Raw genomic sequence first — 12,664 nt, 5'->3', positions numbered from 1 at the left:
AACCATTACTTTTAAGAGATTTACAGTAAAAGAAAAGTGTTCTTAAATCTTAAAAGACTTTTCCTGCTTTTAGGGCCCTAGAGGGCCTCCAGGATTACCAGGAACTCCAGGTACCCCCGGTATTAATGTAAGTACCTGTCTATGTTCAGTAAAAAGTAATATGCCCTTTGTCAATGATTTAAGGCCACCACATTTTCAATTTATTTCTAGGGCACTCCAGGAAGAGATGGAAAGCCAGGACTGCCAGGCCCTCCAGGCGATCCAGTATGTATATGTGGAAAGCTTGTGTAGTTCCTTTGGTGAGAATATTTTAATTTTAAAGGAGATAACCTGGCAAGCCTAAAAGTCCAATTGATTAAATTAATTTGATTAATCGAGGATTATATCCATTGTTGTTGTTTTCTTTTGCGTGGTTGTATTGCTGTATAAATTAATTTTATGTTGACTTCAATGGGATAAATGCCCTGTTTCAGGTCTTATCTGAATGTTTGTATGCCAACACTTCTGCCAGGCTGTAACTTGGCACCATGTTCCTCACCCTCAGAAGCAGTTCTGTATAATGCAAATTGTCAGAAGCAGATCTTGATTATTTCCTTTAAAAGAATGAAAAAAAAAAAAAAGTTTCATATTCTGAAGCTAATTTTACTATGCCACAGAAAGATGATAATTTTCAAAGAAATTCTGAGATGTCAGTCTTTCATGTGATAAGTTCCCTCTAACAATAATGAAGAAGTAAGTTTTAGGGGAAAAAATGTTCTGATCCCTCATATACTTTAGACATTGGATATAACATCCAATATATATCCTCTTGGATATAACATGCACCAGTGTTACGGCTTTATGATCCCTGCAAGATCCAAAAGATCTACACATGCCTCAGGCCAAATGGTACCCTTAGAGATTACTGAGTATTATACATGGGAGTCAAGAGAATCCCATGTGTATGTTTGCTAAGTTTGCAAATGGAGATTCTTCAGTCATTATTCCTGCTCCTATCTTGTGCCCTCACAGCTACATCAGAGCTTTCAGAAAACAAACTTTTGTTTCGAAACAAATGTTTAGTGAGACTTTTATGATGCCGAACAACATTTTCCAGTTTTCCTGAGCTATTTTTAGGATATATTCCATGAGCAAAATAAAAGCCATAGTTGATTGGAAGAAACAAACCAAAACTAGAGCTTAATATTTAAAAAAGATTGCTAAACTCACTTGTGATCATGATTTAATATCATTTGGTATTTAGTTAAAGACATAATTAAAAAATAATTAAAGACATAATTCAAGAAAAAAACTACAGTGATGTTCAGTGATAATAGTGCTTATTTTAGAGAGAGAGAGATATAAAAAAAAAAAAAGGAAAATAAAACCTCACATTTGAATATTTGCCCTTTGGCAAAATCTCCTTTCCTTGTCAAGGCATGAATTTGGCCTTCTCACTGAATTAGAGGCAGTGGCCTCAGTCTGTTTGTGGCTTAAGCTAACAGTTCTTCATATATCTGACTACCATACATATTCTTCAGATGCAGAGACTTGCTTTATGTCTTAGAAGTGATTTACATCTCCAAGAGTTCGGTGATGCAAATGTTATGCAGGGATTTTCAAGCTGGTCTGCAAACTACTGACAGCCTGTGAAGAGCTTAGAGCTTATAGCAGCTGCAGGAATGTATTAGGCAGTAAAATAAACAGTACTTTCAATTAAGCGTTTGATGGTACAGATGCACAGCAGTCCATAAGTACGCCTAAGAACTGAGAGCAAGGAGCTTACTGAAGAGTAAAGTAGTCACAAAATCACGCAAAGATTTTGTCTCAGAGAGAACAGCTTTCTGAAAAAAAATAAATAGACTGGGATCTAGCCATTATGCATGCGTTATCAGGGCTCAGAATGGTGCCATTGACTCCTACATTAGCATCAGTCAGTGCAACAAGCCTTTTCTGATTGTATGATACAGTTTTGACTACATGACTGGACCATTCTCCCCATTTAAATCATGTCTGCAGCAGTCCTTGAACATACAGCAGCAGTAGTTCCAGTGCTTTAAAAGGCACTTGACAGCATCAGTAGCACCCAGAGGACTGAAGTCATCAAGCAAAAGCAGGTTTAATACTAGCAGTGAGTATGGAAATAGAACTCAAGACAGAAAGATTGAGATATAAGTGATCTACTGTTAGGAATGGATGTAAAACCAAGAAACATGCACTCTGAATGCAGTTATTAGAACGATAAGTCCAGTCTTATAATTAATAATCAAGGAGATCAAATTACAGACTCTGCAGAGAAAGCTGAGTAATTCAGTGTCTTTTCACCATCCACTGAAAAAAAAACCAGTCCTGTGTTTTGGAAAATGCATTATATTAATTTTAGTTAATTTAATCGAAGAAGAATAAGCTTAAGATTGTTAGTTACAGCATGAAGAGCTGGTGAAATTCACCTGAGGGATGAACAAAGAAGTCTCTAAATGATTAGCAGTTACCTCTGAGTATTTTGAGAAAGATGACACTTTCGAGGAATTGAGAGGTGTGAATGGGAACATATTTTCATTAAAGGGGAATGAGCAGGGAACCTCAGTATAATAGATAAGTTGAAACAAGCTTGATTGCTTTAGATATATATGTATTTAATTCTAAATACTAATAAGAATGATTATATGGAAATACAAGAATGCTGGCATTATTCTGCTAAGAATCAATCACTGAATAAGTCATATTTCCATTTCTGAAAGGTTAACTTTCTTGGGAAAGACAGGGAAATAGTACTATTGTGTATCTTGACTTGCTTAAAACTTTGAAACTATTCTCATGATGTTTTCATAAGGAAGCAAAAAATGCTCTGGAAGTAACTGTCATATAGTTGGTGCTTATCAAAAATATAGATATTTGTGTCTATACAGACTATTGTAGAACTCTGAAAGGGAGGTCTCTCCCATGCATGGTTCTTTTCAATGTTTTAGTTTTATTTGGATAAGTGGAAAGAAACTGCCACTGAACTGGGAAAGATTGCTTAGATCTTTGTAGATATAACCGAAGTCTAAAATTCAGGGACATTCTGAAGTCAACAAGATGAAACTTGAGACAATGAGTATAAAGAGCTTAATATGAAAAACAAAATCCATAAACTGAATAGGTTCTGGAAGGCACGGTGCACTGCAAACTAAAGGTAAGTAAAAAAATGTGATGCCACTGCTAAACAACATATCTGTATGCTAAAACATACTAATGGGATTTATTGCTCTTAAAATACTCTTTGAAAGGAACACTTTTTTTTTAAAAGGAAGATGGTGCAACTGGGAGTAAGGCTGGAAAATTAATGCCATTTTAACATTTTTAAAAGCCCAGTATGTATCATGCACTTATTCAGAGCTCCATATATGCAGCTGTGACTTTACATTATGTGTGCAGTTACTGTGGACTTGCTATATTTAGAGAGCACATGAACTGTATGTCACAAGTGCAGTAGACCTACTGTCTTAATTGGTGTGCCCTGGCAACTGAATTTTAGGACCCTGTCAAACCACACGTCTTGGGTCTTGTCTCTTAAAATAGTACAGAAGTTAAAATAGAAGTTCTCAGCATGCTTTCAAATGGGGTAGATATTCTATTCCTGATTATACTTAAATTGGGTATATTCAGCAGTTCTTGTCTTGAACTGATGTTTGATGCCCATTGCTACCAAACAAGCATTTTTCTAATATGCTACCAAAGTGCTTATTTTTCTTGTAAGAGATGGATGTGATTGAAGCAACTTGAACAAAAGCAGTAACAAATTTTGAATGTGTCTAATTTTATCATATGCCCAGGGCTATTTTTGTTTTAGCACTTGCAAGAAGAAATGAGCGCTGATAATTGAAGTCTGTTTATGAGCAATCGGTTCAAGCAGATTTTATAGGAAGTCTTTAAATGTAAGTCTAATGACAGCACTTGGAAATCTGAGGATACAGATATATTGCAGCATAATGTTGATCTATTGATTGAGATTTAAATGGGTTATCCTTAGTATTGTTAGTAATTTGGTTGTGACATCACAGACTTTTGCACTGGTTCATAATACTTAAAGGCAGGACAAAAAATTACTTACGTTGCTCACGTTGCTGTAGCTGGATTATTTCCAGTATCTGAGCTAATTTAGTGAGGTTAGTTTTGGCATCTCCACAATTCAGAAATTAGTTCAGATTACAGTCAAAGCCCAGGAGAAAGCAAAAGGAAAACACTGAAAATAGTAGGTGAGAAGAGGCTATGAGAATTTCCAGTGAGAATGATTTGTTGCTGGTATGCTATACAGACAATTACATATTATTACTTGAAAACAGAATTTACTGGGTTTTGGACAATAGTTATGTCAACTTCATTCAAACTGTACTGAAAAATTTACACTGGTAGATTGGATTGACCATGATATTTAACATTTTAAAACTATATAGAATGCCCTGATTTTTAGAGTTTTCATAGAAAAATTATCTCAGCCAATGTATATGTAATCAGCTATGTGAGTTGCCATATAAACTTTTGAAAAAATCAGTACCTATTTGAATTGGTAACGTTGTGTAAAAGATTAACTGCAAATGTCTTCTATGATTTCAGATTGCGCTGCCGCTAGTGGGAGACATGGGTACTATACTGAAGGTAAACATTTTCAGAGGTTATAGAATGGAATATAAAATCATAACATGGTTTTGGTTGGAAAGGACCTTAAAGATCGTCAAGCTCCACCCCTCCTTACTGTGGCCAGGGTTGTTAGCCACCAGATTAGGCTGCCCAGTGCCCATCCTATCTTGCCTTAAGTTCTTCCAGGAATGGGGCATCCACAGTTTCTCTGGGCGACCTGTTCTAGTGCCTCTTCAACAAAAGCTTTTTCTTTGTGTTCAGTCTACATCTATCCACTTTCAGTTGTAAAAATCATAGTAGAGCACCTCATTTTCAATTTCCGAAAATGCACTGGTATCTCTCTGAAAGAAATAGTGTTACTATTTCATAAAACTGATTAAGACTGGAAAGTTAAGGATTAGCAATAACAGTAATTATGTTAACTTGCTCTAAATTTGATTTCCCTTTGCTGCAACTCTATGGTCTCACCAAGGAACTGTGGAAACAGCTGAACTAAAATTCTACATTCAAACATTATTCTGCCAAGGATATACGTTCAAACTTGTATCTGCTTTATTTTACTAGTTTCTTCCAATTTGTTTAGAAAATTTGGCTTTGATTTAGCTATTGATACTAAGCTTCTATCTCTAGCATATAAAATGTTTAAAAAAAATGATTGAATTAGTGAACCTTAATCGGTCTCCATGAGAATGAATGGAAGAGTCACCTATGGATGGTAACAAAGGCATGGTTGCAAAGATCAGAGCTTCTGACCCTGTTACTAAAATGTTTATTTATCACTTTGCCTTGTGTCTGCTCCTTAGGGTGACCCAGGCACAAGAGGTCCTCCAGGCATCCCTGGTAGAGAGGGGCCAAAGGTAATTTTTGAAGAGTTTATTTTACTCTGCTTTGTTGTTAAAAATAGAAAGCCAGATTTTTCTGTCAGAGAAGTCTTAACTTTTTTTGTCTGATCCCTGTTACTGTAGCATCTGAGCAGCTTAAAGGTTCAGACAGCTTTTGCAGTTTAGTCCTCTTCCTGTCTTAGTGTGCCCTTTCTCTCTGGGAAGTGAGCTAAACAGCTTGGGAGCTGAGTCCCAAGCCAGTATAGCTTTCTGTGTCTTGTTAGTTAAACTTAGCTCAGATTTAATTGTCCAGTAGCGCATTGCCATCTATAGGCTTAAGTGAGTCAGTCATGCAGGAATCTTGCAGTAAAGCAGGAAACTTCTTATATCTCTCTCAAGTGTGTAACAACCGGAGCTTCTGTGCCTTTGCAAATTATTCCCTGTGGGACTAACTCAGCAGTTTCACTGTGACTTGAACTTTCACTGACGTCAATCAAAATTCTGTTTTACTGTAATCTGATAAAATACCTCATGGCGTGGCAAATTTCCTATAGTAGAATTTAATTACTTGAAAGGATACATTCTCCATGTGGGCAAGCTTTTAAACTCTTTAGTATACATAAGACAAGACTGTATCCCCATCAGTCTTTTTATGCTAGTTTACCTATCAGGTAAAAAACACTACTTTCTTTTCACCTTAGTGGGAGATCCATTTTAAAACTCATAGGTAGTATTGAGCTTTTTTTTTTTTTTCTTGTTTTAATCACTATTGCTTTAATGACTTTATGTTTGTACTTGTATATATTAAATGTGAGTCATAAAATTTCATGCTCTCTGTAGCATGAAATTCATTGTTTTCTAATAGAAAGCATTTGTGTGAATGTTGTTTTCATAGGGAAGCAAAGGTGAACGTGGATTTCCTGGACTTGCTGGAGAGAAGGGTGATGAGGTAAAATTACTTCATTTATGTAGCCAATACATTATTCTATGAATCTAGACCAAGACAGAAGTGCATAAAATATTAAACTGCTTGTTTAAAACTGCTGAGATAATAATGTGCTACTACAAATAGCCCTTGAATCTAAATTTTTAACAAGATTAAGCACTATTATTAAAATAAGTAAAATCTACTTCATATCCGTGCGAAGGTTTGTGCACATTTGTATATTTTAATGCTTTGCATACATCTAAATGCTAATTTTTTAAGAGTATGAGATAGAGCAATAAAAAGGTAAATACCAAATATTTTCACAAAATATTTCATTTTATAAGGTGTTTGCTTTGATTGTGTTACTTCCTATTTAGCATTCCCTTTGAGAAATATTCTGTAAGGCAAATACTTTGATGGGAACAGTAATTTCAGCAATTACTATTAAGTGGAAATAAGAAAATGTTTAGAGTCTGAATTTAAAATACATGAGGTATTTTCCATTGTATACTGTTGGGTAGAGCTTACTTCTCCTTATGGATTATAAGGGGAATCAAGAGAAATTAGCTTAGATATACATGCATGGCCGTCACATAGCTAGAATTTCATCTGACTAAGTCTAGAGGATCAGAGGAAAAAGTTCTGCAATGCACAGACTTCTCTGAAATCCTCACGTACATGTGTATTGTTTTTATTCCAAAAAAATAATGATATCCTGGTAGATGAAAATGTGCTTCAGTGCTGTTATAATAGTGATGGACATGCTAAATATAAGTAGTTTTTGAGGCTACAACATGGGAGAGGAAATTGACATATGCACTTTTAATTTTCAGGGCCTTCAAGGTGTTCCTGGGCTGCCCGGTGTACCAGGACCCAGTGGACCGTCTGTAAGCATGTGGTATCATTTGTTGTGTAATTTCTCTCTACAGAGGTTGCTATAATTGTGTATCAAAACTTCTTATTCTTAGCTTCTTGCACCTCCTTTTGGCTTATAGGAGAGTGACAATAAAATCTTACCCGCAGTGGCTGTATTAAAATAAATTATGTTGTGAGTTGATGTCTCTGAAAATACTATCATTGTCTGTATTCAATGTTTATGTAACTCAAAAAGTGTTTTGGCCTTACTTGAGACTTCATGAAGTTGAAAGGCATGATGGACAGACTAGCAGTTAATTAAGTATTTACACCCTAGACACTGTAATAATGTTATTAATAAAAATCTAAAAATATTTCTAACCAGGCATTCTCAAAACATTACATGCAGAAACCAAATAATTATAAAGTCTGAGAATGCACTAGCTTACTATTTAAAGTCACTGAAAAACTAATCCTGAAAAATATTAGTATTTTGGGGAAAACTTCTCTTGGGATTTTTTTTTCAAATCTACACACGCGATGAGACTGTTTTAGTTAGTGTGATCATTGCTTAATCCCAGGTTGTTGACAGTAATAACACTTCCCTATTTGCAACACGTCTAGGAAGCTTAGTGTGGAATACATAAATTAACATTTTAGCAAAAAAGCATGATTCTTCACAGTATCAAGAGGTATCAGTTAGGGGCAGAGCATTTAGTCTGTACAAGGTGAAAATGCAACCACAAACACAAGTTTTATCCTTCACAGGGCTTATCAGTAGGACACAGCTTTTGCATCAAACAGAGAAGAGAAATACTGAAACTTGGAGGAAAAGTGTAATTAGTTTTAAATGACCTTCAGAAAGTACAAGGTTTAAAAACTAAGCTACAGTGCAAATTGCTGTTTTGGGATGTTTCTTAACTAATATAAATCGATACTGTGTTTTGCAGGGAGCCATGGGAAGACCTGGGCATCCTGGTCCTGCTGGGTCAAAAGGCGAAAAGGTATTCCTTCTTTTTAGTTTTGATAAAGATCTGTGTAGGTTTTGTGATCCTTTTACTATGCTTTGGGTTTGGGGTTTTTTTGTGTGGCTTTTTTTTTTTTTTTTTTTTGATTGGTTGGTTTGGTTTGTTGTTGTGGTTTTGATTTTTTTTTTTTTTTAAACACAATGCGAACATGAGTTTGACGTACATTTTCAAATGAATTTTTATTTTTTGTCTTGGACTACAAATACTTTCTCCAAACAATGCCATACATATAGGCTTCTATTTTGAAAAATAACCCTTGTGGTATATATATAAGTTACAGAGAATGTTTTCTAACTGTAATATGTTATATAAAATTAAGAAATTGAAAAAAAGAACTTTATGAAATAGTGTGTTATGAATTACTACTTGCTCTGTTTCTCATTCTTTTTCCAGTGTATTAGTCAAACTTAAAGGCATACTTTAATGTTCTTCAAAAGCTGGAAGTTATTCAATATAAATAATCTGCAAAAATATTAAAGCTTCCTTTATAATTAATTTACACTGTCATAGCACTGCTTTTTTATCAATTTTATATATATTATTTTATCAAGTGCTTCCATTATAACGAAAAAGTCAAATTAATTTCTTGGGCACCATGGATCAGTGAAATACAACAGACAAAATGATTTATCAAAATATATTTTGAGACAATTTCTACATTTTTTACATGGATTCACTTCTTAATTCTTTTTTCTTAGCTATGGCTTGGGTTTTTCCAGCCATAACGCATAGACTGTGATCCTACTAATACTCTATAAAACTTTGAATGTGGTATGAATAAGAAAAGGAAATTCTACTTTGGAAAGCTATGAAATATCCTCAGCATAAAAATGAGTTGAGAACTGTCTCCTTCCTGGCCACGATAGAAATAATTTACTGAAGGCATTTCCTTCTTAAGTAATACATTACCAAAAATAAAAAAAATTAAAAAAAGGTTTTGTTCTTTCCATGTTTACAATTTCAAAGTACTGAATAAAGTGTCTAGAAATACAGTGTTTGACCAGCTGCTTGAAGCATGTACATCTCTATCTTTGGCTGAGACGTAATTGTAGCTCTTTCTTCCATTATGCAACATAAGGATCAGGGGAAGGCAGCCTCTTATTATTGCATTTGAGAATGAGAAAGTCAGTTCTCTGTAACAAGTGTGCCATTGACTAAAAAGGGCAGAAGTCAGATCATTTAAGAGTGATGAACTAAACCATAGCCAGATTATGTACCTTCTCCTTCCTTTATCTGGGGACAACATTTGAAAAGTGATCATATAATATGTTTTCTAAAATAGAGTATTTTCTCTCTTAATGAAACACTATAAATCCTTCAATTTGTAGCTTGACATTTCAATCACAAGACGATTTGGAAATTATTTTAATATGATTGGAATTAAAAATTATATACTTCTGGTTAGTTAATCATTACTGTTGTATGCTCAGCTTGACTTTTTCTACCTTAATAATTTTGAATTTGCAGCCTAAGTGTCTCAGTGAAGGATGTTATTAAAATCCAATGAAGTGAGTGAAAAACTTGGATAGACTTATTCCAAATTACACAGAATTATTAACTGAATCTTAGTGATGAAATTTTGAAAAGATTTTGCTTGGAAAGTTTGTCATTAAAACGTCTGTATTGCTCAGAGCACCCACTATTCTACTGGGGCAAAAATTAAGAAACTTTTTTTCCTGATATAAGCAGTTTGGTGCATCTCAGCAAAACAGACTACAGCTGCAGATAAGTGTTTTGAAGTAAAAGTCAAGAAAATATTCATTATAACCCTTAATAAAGATCTTTTCTTTACCCAGCATGTTTCTGAATAAACTGGTTCTTCTTTATTTACCTGTGAGTGATCAAATTGAGGATTGTCTTTAGCAAAACAATATTCAAAGCATGAGATGAATTACAACTTCTATCTATTGATTGCTTAGAAATGTATATGAAGTATTTCACTATCCCATTGCCACTACTATTTTGCCATGAGGAAGTTACTATGCATAAATCATCAATTAACTAACAAAGCAAGAGCTAGAATAAAGCAATGATTATTAATTAGCCTAAAGCTTAAACAGGATGATTCATTCTTGATATTACCTAATCTTACTGACTGTATCTCTTGTTTATTGTCGCAATGGCCACCACAGTTTGGGTATGGAATAGATCTGAACAACAGTTATATTAAATGAGCTATACGTCTCTCACTGTGCTAGGGTAGTGAAGGCTCTCCCGGGAAGCCTGGACCTCCTGGACCTCCGGTAAGAGATTTTGGTTTACATTTTCGTGATACGTTAGGAATGATATACCTATAAGTAAAATGAAATGTACATGAAGGACATGGAGCTTTTGGAGCAGGTCCAGAGAAGAGCCAATAAGATTATCAGAGGGCTGTAGCACCTCTCCTATGAGAAAAGGTTGAGGGAACTGAGCCTGTTTAGCTTGGAGAAGGCTCCAGGGAGACCTCAATGTGGCCTTCCAGTACTTGAAGGGGGAGTATAAACAGGAGGGGGAATGGCTGATTATGAGGGTGATTAATGACAGGACAAGGGGGATGGTTTTAAACTGAGACAGGGAAGGTTTAAGTTAGTTATTAGGAGGAATTTTTTCACACGGAGGGTGGTGACACACTAGAACTGGTTGCGCAAGGAGGTTGTGGATATCCCATCCCTGGAGGCACTCTGGGCAGCCTGGTCTAGTGGTTGGCAATCCTGCACATAGCAGGGGGATTGAAACTAGATCATCTTTGAGGTTCTTTTCAACCCAGGCCGTTCTATGATTCTATGATATCAAGAAGTAGACTGTCTCTCTAAGACATATTAATATTTCAGGAGGACAGTAAAGTCTTATTGCAAAAAAGTTCAGTATTCCTTTCTTCTTTTTCTTGTGGTTCATCATTAAATCCAGGTCACCAGTGCCATTTTACAAATTTGGTCAAATGAATTACTCTAAAACTCTTGAACACCAAGGTTTATTTATTCACTTCGGATACCTGAGATCAGGCAACCCAGGGAAGTCCATGGAGCACATTGAATGCTTTGGTTCTAGAATCTAGCTGTACTCTAATAATCCTTACATACTCCAGCCTCAACTGCAGCCTACTTCTAGCCTGCTGTAGGAAAAAATCATTCACTTCTGCCCCAAATTTAACCCTAGAGCTGACTCTATCTAGCTTAGACGACTGTACATTTTTCAGTCCTTGCTTCTCTAAATTCAATCTGTATCTCATGAAATTCTCTAGAGCAAGTGATGGTTTAGAATTCAGGACATAATCAGAAAATTTGTATAAGGATAGCAGGATACCAGGATAAAAGTTGTGGCTAGTAATGCAAGAATAACCAGCTAGATCTGTAACTTTCTGTTGCAGCACAAGTTTTCTGTATCTGTCAGGTTTTGTACATAAAAGAAGTCTGAGAACAAAACTAAAGTAAAGCATACTGTATTTATTCGCATCATTAATTATGTATGGGAACTTTCTCATCTTGAAGTCTTGAAAGTCTTGGAATATGTAAAGTTTTCAGAGCATTGGCCAAGCTAATTTATGCTGGAATCATGTTTTGGGACTTTATTTTGAGTTTAAATGTCTGCCCTTTACTTTTTGTTTTCATGTTAGTCATTTTTACACACATGATTTGTAAACAATCATACAGGAAGAATGGCTAGTGCTCATATTTACTACATCCGCTTTAAATATTAACTGGCTTGAATTTGAGAAAGCATCTGGATATCTTTTTAGAGCAAGAATTCCACTCAATAATAAGTTGAATAGACTTCTATAGTTTGAACTTTTTGTGTGCTAAAAATCACTGGGCCAAATGTAAGTTGGTAGTTCAGCCACTGAATCCACTCTTCTTAGTTCTTTACAGTCTTATCCATTCAACTAGAGTATTAACTTAGATTTACTATTCAAGCCTTAATGTTCTCAAAACACTTGAAGCATACAATTAGATGCTTTCTACTTTTTAGTTTAACACAGATTTTCAAATGGACATCAAAACAGTGCTGTCATTGCTTCTCTCTGTTGACCAGTTATGTAAGAATGTTGAAATGTAACGTATACTGGGAATTTACAGTATCAGTATATTACACTGTATATTAAATAGTATATTACAGTATATTAAACAGTATTTGTAACAAACAAATAAATAAATAAATAAAGTACCAAGCTTACATAGTGGTGTATCCTACGTTCTTACTGGAATGTCTGGAAATGTGAAAAAATTGATCTAGAAACCACGGTTTTGCTGATGCATGGGACTTAAAGCAAGGCAATCGTTCTGCCTCTGTGGTTTGTAGTTGCAGTGCTTACTTGATTTTTATGTTTTAAAGGGTGTTCCTTACAATGAAAGAAATGGAATGAGCAGCTTATATAAACTCCAGGTATTTCTGGTATTTCTTTCTAATATACATAGTTTTTCAATCAACACCTAATTTAGGTCCAACTTAATTTT

The 12,664-nt window shown here is 34.9% G+C and overlaps 1 protein-coding gene across 6 annotated transcripts in view; it reads left to right on the top strand.

The window, feature by feature from the left end:
- COL19A1 (collagen type XIX alpha 1 chain) overlaps positions 1-12,664 on the top strand; it is a 189,861-nt gene that overhangs the window by 148,877 nt on the left and 28,320 nt on the right. For all 6 annotated transcript variants that reach the window (XM_040697807.2, XM_040697808.2, XM_004940448.5 and 3 more), the window contains 9 exons: positions 74-127; positions 211-264; positions 4,576-4,617; positions 5,403-5,456; positions 6,316-6,369; positions 7,182-7,235; positions 8,154-8,207; positions 10,430-10,474; positions 12,543-12,593. In XM_040697807.2, coding sequence (XP_040553741.1) covers positions 74-127; positions 211-264; positions 4,576-4,617; positions 5,403-5,456; positions 6,316-6,369; positions 7,182-7,235; positions 8,154-8,207; positions 10,430-10,474; positions 12,543-12,593 — 462 coding nt within the window. The remainder of the gene's footprint in view (positions 1-73; positions 128-210; positions 265-4,575; positions 4,618-5,402; positions 5,457-6,315; positions 6,370-7,181; positions 7,236-8,153; positions 8,208-10,429; positions 10,475-12,542; positions 12,594-12,664) is intronic.

This window comes from Gallus gallus, chromosome 3, assembly GCF_016699485.2.
Source record: "Gallus gallus isolate bGalGal1 chromosome 3, bGalGal1.mat.broiler.GRCg7b, whole genome shotgun sequence".
In the NCBI taxonomy this organism is placed as follows: domain Eukaryota; kingdom Metazoa; phylum Chordata; class Aves; order Galliformes; family Phasianidae; genus Gallus; species Gallus gallus.
This window is presented reverse-complemented; position numbering and strand designations above follow the sequence as displayed.